Source organism: Ictidomys tridecemlineatus, chromosome 2, assembly GCF_052094955.1.
Source record: "Ictidomys tridecemlineatus isolate mIctTri1 chromosome 2, mIctTri1.hap1, whole genome shotgun sequence".
Lineage (NCBI taxonomy): Eukaryota > Metazoa > Chordata > Mammalia > Rodentia > Sciuridae > Ictidomys > Ictidomys tridecemlineatus.
Genome location: NC_135478.1, coordinates 19,842,734 through 19,858,091, shown reverse-complemented (window position 1 = coordinate 19,858,091; position 15,358 = coordinate 19,842,734). Strand labels below are relative to the sequence as shown.

The following is a 15,358-nucleotide window of genomic DNA, read 5'->3' as shown; positions in this document are numbered from 1 at the left end:
AAGAGCTCAAGTGCAGTGCTCTCTCCAACAAGGAGCATGAAGACCCTAGGGTCCTGCCCTGACTGTGCCACGGTGGGCAGTAAGTAGGCCACTTAGGAGACATGCAGGAACTGTCTGCACATCCGAAGAGGAGAATGTCACCGTATCCACCTCTTACTCCAGCAACTTTAACAGTGATTAGTTCTCCAGTTTCTCCAGAGAAAAATCTGTTCATTGTTAATGACCTTAAGCGGTCAACGGATTTTTCTTCCAAACCGCCCTTGGGAGCTGAGCCCAAACCAGGCGAAGAGGTGCCAATAAAAGAGACTTGTCTTTCCGAGGCTTTGCAGCAGAGGCGGTTTGAGGAAACCTCAGACAGGCCGTCGCAAGCTCATAAAACATCCGCACACCTTACAGGAGGGATTGGGACGACGCATCCAGGCGCTGCCCGGCACCTCTCGCTTCCCAGCCTTGGCGCTTCACCCAGCGGGCGGGCAGGGAGGAACCCTTTCCTTCCGAGCACCTGGGCCCCTATTCCCGGCAACTGTGGATGGCTGAGCCCCGGGCAGGGCTCTTATTGTGAAAGGAGCTTCCCCCTCCCTCACTTTAGGGGGGAATGGGGGTGCTGGGCCAGGACTTGCAGCGGTGACTTTGCAAACTCCGCAAGCGTCCCCAGCAGATCTAGGAGGCTCCAGGCTGCGGGAGCACTCGGGCAGAACTGCAGATATTGGCATCTGCACAAATCCCGCGTTAGCACCTGGCTCCTCACCCGCAGAACATCCCAGGACTCATTGCACGCCCGGGAGTTGGCGCCGGGCCACCTGGCGGCCAGAGAGGTGTGGACCTTCAGTACGCGAAACCCGAGCCGAGCGCAGCGGCCGCGTGTCCTGCTTGGGACGTCTGGAGAGCCGCGGCGCCGGGGCCGCCCGGAGGTGGCAGGATGAGTTTGCAAGGCGGCTGAGCGCGCGGAGGAACTGGCCCAGTCACCGCAGGGACATGGTAGGATGGCCCAAGGGGATGCGCGCAGCGGGTGGGGCGGGCACCTGGACAGGTGGTTTCTAGGGCGCACACCGTCTCTGCGGCGAGGCCGTGCTGTCTTCTGGGGCCTGTGGTTCCCCCAAAGTTGCAAGGGCCGCCGACGGTTTTCTTTTCTGTGCAGAATTGGGAGAGGTCAGAGTTGCGGGTTCCCTTGCCGGTAGCACCTTGGTGGCTTTCATTGTGTTTGGACTCACACATCTTGGTTGAACCATAACCCATACGAAGTGCTGCTCAAATTGCATCCAATCCACAGAGAAGGGAAACGGGAGTATTCTGTATGGCATCCGAGGCTCCTGACGATGGGCAAGAAGCCTTTGAAGTCATAACGCTTTCTCTGGAAGATGCATATGAATTCTAAATATGGAATTATATTTCTACAGCTTAGCTGGGTGTCCATATTTTAAAAACAATGACTTATTGGTTTTTTTTCCTTTTTTTTTTTTTTTACCACGTAAAGTTGCTCTACTAAGGTTCCACGCCTGGCTCCCAGTGACCCTACCTCCCTCTACCTGCTGGTCAGAGGCCTGTTTAGGGCAGAGGTGGGAGACTGGTCAGTCTGAGATGTCACTGATGAAGCTGAATCTGTGGACTGATAAACCTCAAAGATACCAATAAAAGGAAAGATTAAAAACCCTTTGAGAATTTGGCCAGGCAGGTTAGCTGAAACACTTAGGTAAACCCAAGGAAGAGACTCCCCCTAGGACTGGCTCAGATTTGATCTACTTCCAGAAACCATTTGAGAATTTGGCCAGACAGAACACCAGTGGTTCCCACCTGGTTTTCTGAGTGCACTGAGCTCCCCTGTTTCTGTGTCCTCTTCTCCTCCCTTCCCTTCCCCTTCAGGCTCACTGAGGACATATTAGAGCTCCACAGAGATGCTGTGGGCCTGGAATTTAGAAGGATACCTCAATACTGGATATGAGAGGCTTTATCCAGTAATTCCTTTATGCCGACATATTACTGATCCAAGGTATACAAGGTGAGAAATGCTGGGTTAGAAATATAAAGCTGGAAGTTTGGAAACCTTCAGTGTCTTTTAAAAGTGAATCTGGAATTGCAAGACCTGTGGGGCAGTTTTGATCATCTGGAGGTGGGTGTATATTTTAAAAGCTAAGATTGAGACAGTTGCCATTTTCCTTTCTTTGTACCAGTAGTGGGAGACTTGATGTATGCCAAGGGCTCTGAACTTGGATAAAAAAGACTGATAGAAATTAAGCTATTACTACTAGGGCTGGGGATGTGGCTTATGATAGAGCACTTGCCTATTATACACAAAGCCCTAGGTTCAATCCTGAGCACCAGGAAAAAAAAAAAAAAAAAGAAATGTTTTCCTTCTGTATCTTTGAAAAAATAAACAATATATACAATTTCTGTTGGTACCATGATTATCACTGGGCATATTTCCTACTTTTTTTTTTTTTTGACTGGCTATTGAACTCAGAGGTGTTTAACCACTGAACTTACATACATCCCCAGGCATTTTTATTTTTTTATTTTGAGACAGTGTCTTGCTAAGTTGCTTAGGGCCTCATTAAGTAGCTGAGGCTGGCTTCCAGAACCTGCTATCCTCCTGCCTCAGTCTCCCACGCTGCTAGGATTACAGGTGTGTGCCACTGCTCTGGCTTTCCTACTCTTTCTGAATATTATTTTAAAGAGATGAGATTTTATCAAATGTGCAGTTTTGCATCTGCTTGGTGTTTATTCATAGTAAAGCATGTTTCCATGTCTGGAAGGTCTCTAAAGAAATCTTTATAACCTCACCTTTAACGTTCAGCATCATGATTTTGGTCATCATCTTCTTGTTTGGGGGAAATCTGAGTGGTTTCCAGTTTGGGGTTGTTTTCAATAGTGTGTGGCCAGCGTCCTGATTGTGGAAATGGGGATCTGAGTATCCAGCAAAGTGGAACTCAGGTGAATTCCATTGTAACCACCTTCCAGGACCCAGAGAGTGTGTTGTGGAAGTTTGTATGGCATTTTACTTTGTCATGTGGGCATGTGATCAGGTGGGCCGTCACGAGGATGGAATCCCAGGGGAGCCCATACATGGGCCAGTCTTTCTGAGAAGAGCCAAAGCCTAAATCCCTGGAGGTTAAGATTCAGAGAGGGAGGAGCTGAGCCCCCATCCTGTCTTAATCTCTTTGGGGTCACTCAGAGTTGGTGAGGACCCAGTCTCCTCCTCCACTCCCCTGAAGGCTCTGCAGACATCCCAGATTGCTTGTGTTAGTTGTGGGATTGGTGTGGTAAACAGTAGAGAAAAGGCCAAGGGTCTGTGCCAAGCAGGTCATTGCCTGGTTCTGGCAAAGCAGTCCATTATTCTGAACCTCAGTACTCATCTGTAAAATGAATTGTTATGGGGAGCAAATAGAATCATAGAAGCAAAAACACTTAGTGCCCCATAGATGATATGTGTTGGAGTCTTGTGGGACACATGCATTTTTTTTTTTTTTGGTCTGAACCTAAAAGAAGTAAAAAAAAAAAAAAATGCCTTTTTCATTCAATGCCAGTCAAGGGGATGCTTCTGGATGCTTCTCCAGGGTGGATCAAGTAGAACAGATTTAATCCCCCAATAGTTGTCTGGCTCCTTTCAGCCTCTCTTCTCGGTAGGCAGGAGAAATCCAGTCTACAGAGATGCTTGTCCTGCTGTGTCCTTGGGCCTTCTTGCTGAATCCTGCTTCCTGGGAATGAATAGCCCACAGACCCAGCAATCGGGGTCTGGCTGGGTGCCCCAGCAGTTGCCTGAGCTGAATAAGTCCCAGATGTTCTCAGAATCAACAGGAGAAGAGGTTAAACCAGTTTTGGAATCAAGAGTTGAAAACCTTGAAATCCAGCTGCTGAGCTTAGAGAATTTGATTTTCTCTCTCTCTCTCTCTCTCTCTCTCTCTCTCTCTCTCTCTCTCCCTCCCTCCCTCTCCCTCTCCCTCTCCCTCTCCCTCTCCCTCTCCCTCTCCCTCTCCCTCTCCTTCTCCCTCTCTCCTTTGGGCACTTCCTGCTGCATGCACTCAGCTCTGTGTAGGGCTGGGCTAGAGCAGAGGCTCTTTAACAATCTCCCACCCCCTAAGCAGACCACCAAACTGAGCAGGGGTTGGTCCACAAATCGGTGGCTGGGCAAGAGGGGTGGAAATAGGCCACACAAAGAAATTAGTTCCTTACTTATATCAGGAACCAGTGAGAGAAACATACTGTAATCAGGTCTCAAAGAAGATGATGAACCCTCAGGATAGGCCTGGAAGACCCAGTCCAACTCCCCACTGAACTACAAGTAGACATAGAGCATCAGTTTTCTTCAGGGCTTGGGTGCTGAGAGTGACAGGGGGCTATCTTTACTTGGGTCATTTTTTGTGTGACTGCTAAAATGTTCCCACCAGGAAAGTTTGAGATGCAATTCCTACGTTGTCCCTGCATATGCACAGGCCTACATGAAAAGGACCAGCTGGCCTGAAGTAAAGATGGAAACCTTGATTTGTGGATAATCCCCAGATGCCTTTCTGTGTGTGGCATCCATCCCCCAGCCACACACACCTACTCTTGGAGTCTGGCCTTATTTCCCAGGACTGTGCATGGTGGCTCAGAACTGCTTGCTGAGCAAAAGAAGAAATGGACTTTAAGACAGCAGCTGTTGGATCCTGGGGTTAAAAGTGGTAGGTAGGGAGGGGAGGGATGTGGCGGTGTGGAAACACTGGAGGCCTCAGGCTGGTCCCAGGCCTCCACTGGATTTGAAGGAACAGGTGTTCCCTTGGGCAGGGGCTGGATCTTACCCCCAAAAGGCTTTGGAATTCTTGCATGGTGTGTTAAGAAGGCCACAAAAGGGGATTCACAATCCATGTGTTAATAAATGTTAATGTTCCCCTCATTCCCAGCTGCTTTGCCATTCACTTACTCACTCACTCACTCACTCATTCATGAACCTACCTTGAACCTGACGTGGTGCTGGGGCAGAAAATAAAAAAATAAAAACCCATGCCTTGCTCCCAGGGACTTCAGAATCTAATGAGGCTGCCTATGGGTACCTGTGGGTGCCTGGGGGTGTGGATGGGGATCAGGAGCTGGTGGTTGGTTTAGAAGAAAGGGAAGCACAAAATGTTTCAGTTCTGTGAACTGAATGTTCTGATGAGGACACAGAGGAAGGGTGGAACCAGACTGAGAGGAGTGGGGACACAGGGAGACCCCAGGACAGGGAGTATTTGAGGATGACCTGGATCTTTTCAAATGAAGAAAGGAAAAGCCATTACACATCTATTATAATAGGTAAAAAGCAAAACAAAACATCCTGACAGTATCAAGTGCTGGTCAGGATGTGGAGCAACTGGAACTCTGTACACTAAGAACTGTTTCCTGGTGTGGCAATGATACGGCCACATGAGAAAACAGTTTGCCAGTTCTTTTTCTTTTATGTTTCTGGTGCTGGTGATTGAACCCAGGGCCTTGTGCATGCTAACTACTCCAGAGTAGTTGGGATTATAGGCAGGCACACTGCTATGCTCAGCCAATTCACTACCTCCCCCCCCACCCATTACTGAGAATTAAACCCACAGACTAGCACATGCAAAGTTCTCCACTGCTGAGCTATAGTTTATTATAAAGTTTATTATGAAGTTAAGCATGCACTTATCAGATAACCCAGCAATCTTGTTCCTAGGAATTTATGCAAGAGGAATGAAAACATATGTCTACACAAAACCCTGGATGCAAATAGTTATAATGGTTTTACTCATAATTGCCCCAAATTAGAAACAACCCAAATCCCATATGCTCCTCTACTGTGGACTGGATAAATAAATGGTGGTAAACTTAAAAGCTTTTTCTGTGTGCCTCCATGTATACAGCACTGTAGACGAGGCAAAACTATAGAGATGTAGAACAGATCAGTGGTTGCAGGGGTTAGGGATGGGGAGGCTGTGATTGCAAAGGGCCAGTACAAAGATTTTTGGAGGGATGGAAATGTTGGGTTCTGATTGTGGTGGCGGTTGCATGAATCTGTCTGTAAATCGAAACTCAAAAAACTGTACACACAGAAGTTTAGCCTTACTATATGTAGATTAAAAGACAATATAACCAAAAGAGGAGTGGAAAGCCCTCTAGCAGATGAAACAGCATGTTCATTTTGCCCTGGAGAAAAAAGTGAACTGTTAAAAGCTGTCTGATAGGGTGTACAACCAGAGATATGAAAAATTGTGCTCTCTGTATAATATGAATTGTAATGCATTTTGCTGTCATATATAGCAAATTTTTAAAAAAAGTTGTCTGGAAGGGACTAGGGAAGACCACAAGGGAACCTCTGGGAGATGGGACTGTGGACAGAGCCTAGTTCTTGGATGTGGGAGGAGGTTTCTCCATTGAGTTAGGGATTTGTGTTATTGTCCTGAAGACAGAGCAGGCAGTGGAAGGGTTTTTGAGCTTGGAGAGATAAGACTGTGTTTGCATTTTGGAGAGTAGTTTTAGGACTGGGAGGAAGGGTTACTGAAAGGAGTGGGGTGTCTGGGGAGTGACTCTGGTGGCCCATAGGCAAAAGGTAAAAGGGATATTTGGGCAGGAGAAACTGCAGCCTTTGGTAATCTCACCTTCTGAGTATGTGGCTTTCTGCCATCTTTCACCATCTTCATTTTTATTTATCTTTTGTTGTCTCTTAACTATCATACTTAGAAGTAATTATGATATAGCCAGGCACAGTGGCACTCACCTGTAATCCCAGCAACCAGGAGGCTGAGGCAGAGGATAGAAGTTTAAGGACAGCCTCAACAACTTAGCATGATCTTGCCTCACAATTAAAGAGAAGTGCTGGGGATATAGCTCAGTGATAAAGTCCCCTTTCTTGCCTCAGGGTTCAATCCCCAGAATCACCCCCACAAAAGTAATTATGATATAATATAGAAGTAGCTTCTTTTTACAATAACTTATCATTTGAACTCTATGAAGTAGATTATTAGGTTATTCTTTTATTTGAATCCAAGGGAGCTCTGCACCCCTCAGCTTTTTAAAAGCATTTTTTAAAATATATTTTGAGACAGGATCTTGCTAAGTTACCAAGGCTGACCTTGAACTAGTGGTCCTCCTGTTTTAGCCTCCCAAAACACTGTTCCACTGCATCTGGCTATTATGTTATTCTTAAAAGGAAGTGATATCTCTTCCTCAGTCCTCTGAATTGACTTTGTTCATATTGTCTTTATAATCAGAAGAGTAGGATGGAGACAGTTCTAATAATAAGTGAGTACAGTGTTGCACATGTCACCTGTGTGGCCTTGCCTGTGGTGCCTGATGCCTCCACTGGACTATACATCCAGCTGGCTCCCTTCCTTCTGGCCTCAGACCCTGCCAACCAGCCCTGCTAGAGGCCAGGCAGGGGTGGTGGCTGCTACTCCTCTTCTAACCCAGCTTCTCTGATGCTTGGGTTTCTGCTAAGTGGCCGTGGGAAAGGACTGTGTCACATGCTGTTTACTTGTGGGCAGTTTTTGTTTGGTTTTGGAGGGTGTTTGCTTGCAATGAGCAAACAGCCTCTTCCAGAACCATCTGGAGAATTCAAATACTCCTATCTTGGCTGGGGCAGCAGGTTCGTGGTTCTGTGTTTAGGAGCCAAGTTGGGTAGCAATTTTTCTAGAAATGCCATCAGCCAAAGACTGGTCAAATACAGCAGAATGGCTAGGGCTAGATGACACACAGGGAACGATAAACAAAGAGAGGAGTCCCAGATGATGGATGTGTGATGAAGAGAGGGAGGCACAGGACGAGACTGGCTCTGTGGAGGGCCTTTCACCTGTGGGCACTGTGGGAGCAGCAAGTGACCCTTGCAGCCTGTGCATGGGCCATGTGGCAGGGGCTCTGGGCAGTGCTGGGTATAGTGATCTGAGCTGGAGTTCATCAGTGGTGTCAGCCTTTGGTGGAGCAGTGGTGTTTTCTGCAGGTCTGGCTGGCAAGGGCTGCCTGTGCCGCCTCTCACGTTCCGAGGAAGAGCCCTGTAGGCCTGCTGGGGAGGCATGATCAGCAGACAGTTCTGGCTCCTTCCGGTGGTGGTATTGGCTCTGCCAGGCTGGTTTTGCTCCAATGCTGTGAGGTGACTTCTAATGCACTAGGCATTAGGAAATTCTCAAGATATATGTGTAAGGATTTAAAAAGTTGCCTTAGTACCTATAAAAGCTCTTGATGCCTTTGAGGTGGAAAGTGAAGACTTAGATATATACAGTCAAATCAGCAACATCAGAGTCATAATTTCAAGAAGTGCAGAATCTATAATTGCCTTTGTCTTTTTCCCCAAAGGAGATGAATGAATGCCAGGCCCAGGGCTCATGTGAGAACCTGTCACTGACTGGTGGGGAGGGGGAGCACCTTGTGGAGGGAGCAAGGAATGTTTTCTAGAAAGCTCAGAGGAGGTGTGTCCTGGGGAGGGGCCTGTCCTCCTACTTGCTGTGCTCTGGTCTGGGCCATCTTGTCCCTCTAGGCCTCCATTCTGTCTGTCTGGACTTCTCTTTCAGGGTTCATGTTGATACATTTTGTGTGTGTGTGTGTGTGTGTGTGCGCGCGCGTGCGCGCGCGTGTGTGTGAATATAGAGTTGTAGGATTTTAAAAACTTGTTTTTTGAATGTTACTGCTTCTCTAATCATAGAGGAACCCGTTTGAAACTTTTATTTATTTATTTACTCATTTTGATGCAGGGGATTGAACTCAGGGGTGCTTTTCTGCTGAGCTCCATCCGCAGCCCTTTTTTATTTTTTCTTTTGAGACAGGGCCTCATTAAGTTGCTGAGGCTGGCTTTGAACTCGCAATTCTCTTGCCTCAGGCTCCCAAGTCACTGGGATTATGGGCATGTACCAATGCACATGGCCATTTTTGAGACTTTTGAGACCTGATAGTATTTTGAAAATCTCTTGTTTTATCTTCTTTGAGCTTTTTTAGTGATAAGAGCAATCTCTGCATGTTGTGGAAAGTCCCACCTGCTTTCGGGTCTCTTTGGAGGAGTCTCTGAGCGGTGTGTCCACAATAGAGCCTGCTGGGGGGTCCCATGTGCCCTTGGAGGGGAGCTCCCCACCAGCTTCGCAGAGTGCTGCTCTCTGGCTGCTCCTGGGTCAGTGGTCGCAGTTGTTTATAGTGGAGGGAGGGGGTATAAAGAGAACCCAAGTTAACTAAGTTTACTTAAGGGAGAGACATATGCCTGCAAGTGCCCAGGTCATGTAAGAGCATTGAGAAGGAAATGAGGAGCCCCAGGTCTGGGCAGGGAAGGGACCAGGCATAGTCAGTGCCCTGACTGGGCCTCAGATGTGATGTTCTGTGTCCACCCGTGTTGCTCTGTGGTCCAGGCCCATTGTTCTGTGGGTCAGGGTCTTGTTCTGTTGACATGATTCTGCCTTTTTTTGGGGGGTGGGTAGGGAGTACTAGGGATTGAACTCAGGGGCACTTGACCACTGAGCCACATCCCCAGACTTGTTTTGTATTTTATTTAGAGACAGGGTCTCACTGAGTTGCTTAGCGTCTCGCTTTTGCTGATGCTGGCTTTGAACTTGTGAGGGTGTCATGTGGGGTCTGGGGGCTTCTCTACTACCCATCTCTTTTTCTTGCTTGTATCTCAGCTTATGCACAGCCTCTACAGAGGCCTGCTCTCTCACACACTCACTCCACACCCTCATATACAACCACATGCTCACACTGACACACACACCCTCACACATACACTCACATAGCAGCTGCAGAGGTGCTGTGTGGGCTCACGGTGGCCTGCTGTAAAGTGAGCTGTTCAGAGGGTTGGGAGGGTGGGACCCAGGCTCATGCTGTGCCTGGGCTGTGTGGGGGCTGTGGGTCATACCACCTGGCTGCCTGGGACCAGAGGAGGTAGAGACTGCAGGCAATTGAGGGCTTGAGGCTGGGGTGGCCAGTGAATGGAACATTGGTTGTCTGTCCCTGTGCTGGGTGGAAGGTGGGCAGGACATGCACACCTCTTCCTCCAGGACAGAGCTGCTCTGTCATCTGTCCACACAGAGCTCAGTGTGTGCTCCTGGGGGCTTGGACCCCACTCAGGGACTGGCTACCAGCAGGACTACCTCCACATCCGGCCACTGGCTGCTGGCTTTGGTCCAAGTTGGCTGTAAGGTTAGCCATGACACTCACACCCCCACCACCCCCACTTCTCCTGGTGGCCCATATCCTATTGCATCCACAAAGGTGCTGTTGTGTTCCTTTCTTTCAGAGCATTCTCCTTTGAAACTCTAGTTAGAATCTTCCCTCTCCTTGCAGAGAGAGTGCTGATGTCTGGCTGGGGAGGGACACCCTGTCTAGTCACTTCCTTGTGACTAGAGGCTTCTGGCTCCTCATTAACACATTCTTTCGCCCCCGGCAGTGGCCCAATATGACTAGGTTTAGTCTAATTGTCACAATATCTTAGTAAAGCATGAAGGGCTCAGAAGATGGGTTATAATCAGAACTGAATTCAAACCCTGCTTCCCACCTGGGGCAGGTCAGTGAATATATTACCCTTCAGCCTCAGTTTCCTTTGCAGAACACTGCCTCCTTGTGGAGCCTTATGCTTCATACCATCTGAGCATGAAGGGCCTTGCACAGTATTTTGCAGCCTGGAGCACTGAGCTGTGGACATTGACCTTAGATGGCAGACAGGGCTGGAGACACAGCAAGACCTGGACCTCCAGGACTGCCCTTGGGTCCTTCAGTGCACCACGGGGAGGAGTGGGGAAGCCTGGACTTTAGTTCCCACACAGAAGTAGTTTTGGCAGGGAAAGATCAGCAGTGTGAACTAGAGAAAGATGGAATTGGAGCAAGAGGGAGAGTTCTGGGGCCTAGTACAATGGTTCCATAACCTGGGGTCCATGAATAGTACTCACGGGAGCCCTAAACTTGATTGAAGAACAATTAACATCTTTAGTCTCCCAAATCTCTAACTGAAGTTCAGTATTTCTTCAATAATGAATGTGGGAACCTGTTTTGGTCATTGTATCATGACAGTGGAAACAGGCATTTTGAAAGACAGTCTTCACACATCACTACCTTGAAAGTACATTTGTTACGAGATGTGCTGATTGTGTTATTTAATGTTTTGGTAGAGAAGCACATATATGATCAGATCACAGATTTGTACTTTAGAAGATTTTAGTTGTCATGTTTCAGTGCCAGTGATGACCTTTGTTATCCTGTCATTCATTTTATACATTTTAACATAGCATCCTGAGACAGGTCCACGGCTTTACCAAATGGTCAGAAGCATGTTTGGTATTAAAATCCAGAAGCCCTGCTTCTGTGTGGTACCTATCAGTGTGATCCAGTTGTTGGGGAGTACCCAAAGTCCATTTTGCCTAAAAGTCTTTCCCCAGCCTCCACTCCAGGGTCATTAAAAATAATCTCCAGCAAAATTCTAGCATGTGTTGCTTATTAGAAGAGAATTTCCCCTCAATAGTGAGAACGACATACTGTGTATATAACTTGTATTATTCTAACAACATCAAAACAACCATATCATAAGCCCTTGGCTTTCTTGCTTTCTCTCTCACAATCTTATTGAATCCTCTCAAATATTCAGACTGGTAACATTAGAAATCAATAAATATAGGCCCAGTGAGGTTGAGTAATGGCCAAGTCATGCAGTCCACAAGTTCTGAAGGCCTTCAAGGTGAGCCCTTCAACCACAAATATGATGCTCTTTCTAGTCAGTTCACCTCCCAATCCTCCCACTTGGATGGAGCCCTTTCATTAGAGATTATCTGTTAAATGTAAATATCTTTGGACATGAGTAGAGGGTTGCCCGGAGGGTCTAGGTCCTGGGAGCATCTTGGGTAGACAGAGAGAGAAGGGTAAGGCTGGAGCAGGGGGGCCTGGAGTAGGGGCCTTATTCGGATCTGGGGAATCCTGGGAAGAGGACATTTCCACAGAGGAGGTCGGGGATGGGGAAGCCAGCGCTGGAAGGAGGCATTCATAAGAAGGAGGAGCTCTGAAGCCGGACTTGACCCTGTGTACTGGCACATGTCAGCTCCCATTTCTGGAGGCCTGACATAGTTTTCTGTCTGGGACTGAGCCATGAGGGCCGTGGTGGTAGAGAAACCGCGTTTTCTTTGTGTTATGGACACAGAAGCCTGCTTTCCTTCTCTGCCTTCAAGAGGGTCCACGTGATGCCCACAGGACACTTTCCAGAGCCTCTCGTCTTTAGTTATGGCTCTCTCCTTAATTAGGGAGTTCCTGGGAGGCAGCAGCCCGGGTGCCTATCACTTCCCCCCACAGTGCCCAGCACAGTGTAGACGGCCGAGGATGAGTGCAACAATTGTTCCGATTGCTTGGTAGCCTTTCATGTCTCACATTTAAATCTCTCCAGACCTTTCTCAGATGATGAAATGCTCTCTCCTGTGAGGTCAAACAGAGTAGCCACGACTCACAGGTGGCCTTTGAGCTCTTGAAATGTGACCAGTGCAGCCAGAAATGAAAGTGTTTAATTTTAAGGCAGTCCTATGTAAATTGTGCCCTGTGGCTAGTGGCTCTCCTGTTGGACCGGTGCAGCCCTGGAACAAGAGATGGAAATGAGGTGTTAACGGAGCTTGGGCTGCTGGCAGAGGTAAATGAAGTAGACTGACTACAGTGGAAACCAATCCAAGTTTAACTGAACAGTGATCAGAGAAATATTCATCTTCTGTAAGAAGAACAAAGCAAATGAGATGCCAAGGCACCTTGGTGCTGGGGGACAATGTGGAGGGGTGGGGCCTGGGGTGAACTGCAGTGTCATTGAGAGAGGAAGCCATGTTCTACTCCAGCCATGCAGGAACATAGCTCAAAATGTGGCTGAAGTTCCCCCTTTCCGAGGAAAGCTGGAAATTTGAATTTTTATGTAAAATATCCTAGATTTTAAACATTAGCTCAAATATATTTACAACACTTTAGGTCAAACAAAACATACCTACAGGCCACATTTGGCCCATGGATTAATTTACAAATTCTCCTCTAGGTCTGTAGCAGTCCATACCACTTGTTGGGGACTGAGATAGATTTAAGGCAAAGAGAGAGGTGCATTCTGTCTTGAGGCCTCCCTGATGGACTCTGCCTCCTCCCTTGTCACCAATTTGTTCAGAGGGGAGGGTGGATGAAAGATACAGAGCCCCCTCCTCCACTCGTCTCTGTATCTTGGCCTCAGAGCAGCCAGAGAGTGGAATCTCTGGAAGGTTGGAATAGAGCAACCCAGAGAGAAACTTGTTTTAATTTTTTTTTTTAGCCACAATCCCTATCCCCTCCGGCCTCAGTTCCACTTTCCAGCCTGAAAGCAAAATGTGTAGCTCTTAATACGATGGCAGCCAGAGAAAATTTCCAACAAATGTCAGGGTCTCCCAAATTCCATCTGGCCTGCCTGTTCCCACACTGGTGCTCTTGTGAACTGGCACAAAATGCTAATTCAACTATGGATTGAGCCGCAAAGCCCCAACCTATAATCAACGTAGAGGCTGGAGCAGAGCAAGCAGCAATCAAGGCCCAGGAGATGAGGGACACTCCTCTAACTCCTCATCTCAGGAGTGGCAGAGGGTTAACATTCCCACCTAAAGGGCATTGGGTCTCAGCCCAGATCCCAGGATCCCTGCCACAGAGCCAATCCCATGGCATTGCTAGAAAATCCCAGTTATTGTAATGGTAACGAGGTTAGCAACAGCTAACACTGATGAAACTTAACCATGTAGCAGGCTCTCTTGTGAACGCTTCATCTACAATAGCTCATATAACTCTCATGTACTTAGTTGAGTGACTTTATATTTATGAGTGACAAATAACATTGTTATCCCATCAGAATTTCGCCACCATAAGGGGAGGGCTTTGGTCTATTTTGTTTGTAGTGCATCTCTCCTTCCTGGGAACAATATTTATCTCAGGGAACATCTGCTCAATGAATGGTTGAATAGACCCCCCCTCCCCCACAAGGTACTATTATTATCCCCAGTGTACAGATGAAGACACCAAGACCCAAGGTCACACAGCAATGGCTCAGGGGAGTTGGGATTGGTGCCCAGGCAGACTGGCTCTCGTGTTATTAACAACTCCATTCACTGTGAGCAGATCAGGGTTTCAGTGGGGCTCTCCGGGACATTTTAGATTCAGGGTTCTCATTTCCTGGCTCAGCCTGTACCCTGTGGGCCTTGGGCTGTCCATGCTGAGCCTAAGGACTTGTGGCCTCCCTGGAAAATGTGTACAAACCCTGAGAGACTGTTTGTCTTTCTGATGACAAGTAGGTCCCTCTGTTCCAGGAGCAGAGATCTGGCAGCATGTGTGAAGGGCCAGCACAGCACATTCCATGTCCCCTCCCAGCTGAGCAGGCGGGCAGGGCTGAGCTCAGGCTGGAATAATGTCCCTCTGTGTGGGGGCCCAGGGGGCAACCCCGTAGCTGGGGCTCCCTGGATTGGGTGGGAGATGGGGGGTTTTCCCTTCCTGCCCACCTCACCCTTCACCTTCTGCAACCCAGACTTGGGTTGCAAGTTCCTTTCAGAAAGTCACAGAGAAGTCTTTTAGTGTGTGATGTGTCTGGGGATTGGCGAGGGAGGCCTGGGATCAAGTTGCCAGATCTGGAGTGAGAAGGCCCTCAGCAGTCTTGCTGGGCCCACCTCTGGCCTCTGCTCCCTGCTCTGTGGGGCTTCCCTTTGGCTTGAATTTGCAAGTGAGAGTCATTATGTGCACAAGTTTCTATGGCGGGAGTGGGGTGGGAGCAGGTGGGGTGGAGAGAAAGAAGGATAGATGTGGGATCCACAGAATTGGTGAGAATCTTCAGACTGCAAAACAATGCATTCTTTTCCAAAATTGTACCTCCCAAGGGCCTCTTACCAAGGGCTGCTGTGACCTCAGTGGACACACTCTTCCTCCCAATGCCTCACATGACAGCTGCCCAGGGGAGGAATCCTCTTCTTTCTGCTCTTTGTTGACATTTATTGAACATCTACTAGGAGTGGAGAAATTTTAAGTGTTTGACAGTTATAATTCAATTAGCATCATTGCCATAAAGTTTGTCCTCTTCTAAGGGCTTCCTCAGGGGGAGACCTGGAGACCAGAATTTCAGTGTGAGTAGGACTGTGGGAGACAGCAGGAGGGAGGAAGTGAGACAGGACAGGTAGTAGGTACAGGGCACGTAGGTGAGCAGGTGGTTGCTATGGACAGCTGGGGCAGGGTCCTGTGGAGACGTCTGGGAGACCATGTAGAATATGCCCCAGGTCGGAGTCATGCTCCACCAGGAACCTACCAATTCCTGTCTGTCATGGGTGGAGGGCTGCTTCTGGGGAGTATTTACTTCCCAGCAAGCATACTGCTGCTAACTACTTCTGAAGAACAGGGGAGGGTGCAGGAGAAGGGGTGGAGGAGGGAGGGGTCAAGACCAGCAAAGGAGACCCGTCTCCAG

The 15,358-nt window shown here is 48.2% G+C and overlaps 1 protein-coding gene across 5 annotated transcripts in view; it reads left to right on the top strand.

Annotated features, from left to right (window-relative positions):
• Window positions 1–296: 296 nt before the first annotated feature.
• Window positions 297–15,358, top strand: part of Gask1a (golgi associated kinase 1A) — a 64,960-nt gene continuing 49,898 nt past the window's right edge. For 2 of the 5 annotated variants that reach the window (XM_078038037.1, XM_040290108.2), the window contains exon 1: window positions 297–978. Coding sequence is in view for 1 of the 5 variants with exons in the window: in XM_078038034.1 (XP_077894160.1) it covers window positions 976–978 (3 nt within the window). In the remaining 4 variants the exon portion in view is untranslated. Of the gene's footprint in view, window positions 979–1,860; window positions 1,997–15,358 lie in introns of all 5 variants that reach the window. The other 3 variants (XM_078038035.1, XM_078038033.1, XM_078038034.1) reach the window with 3 other exon arrangements.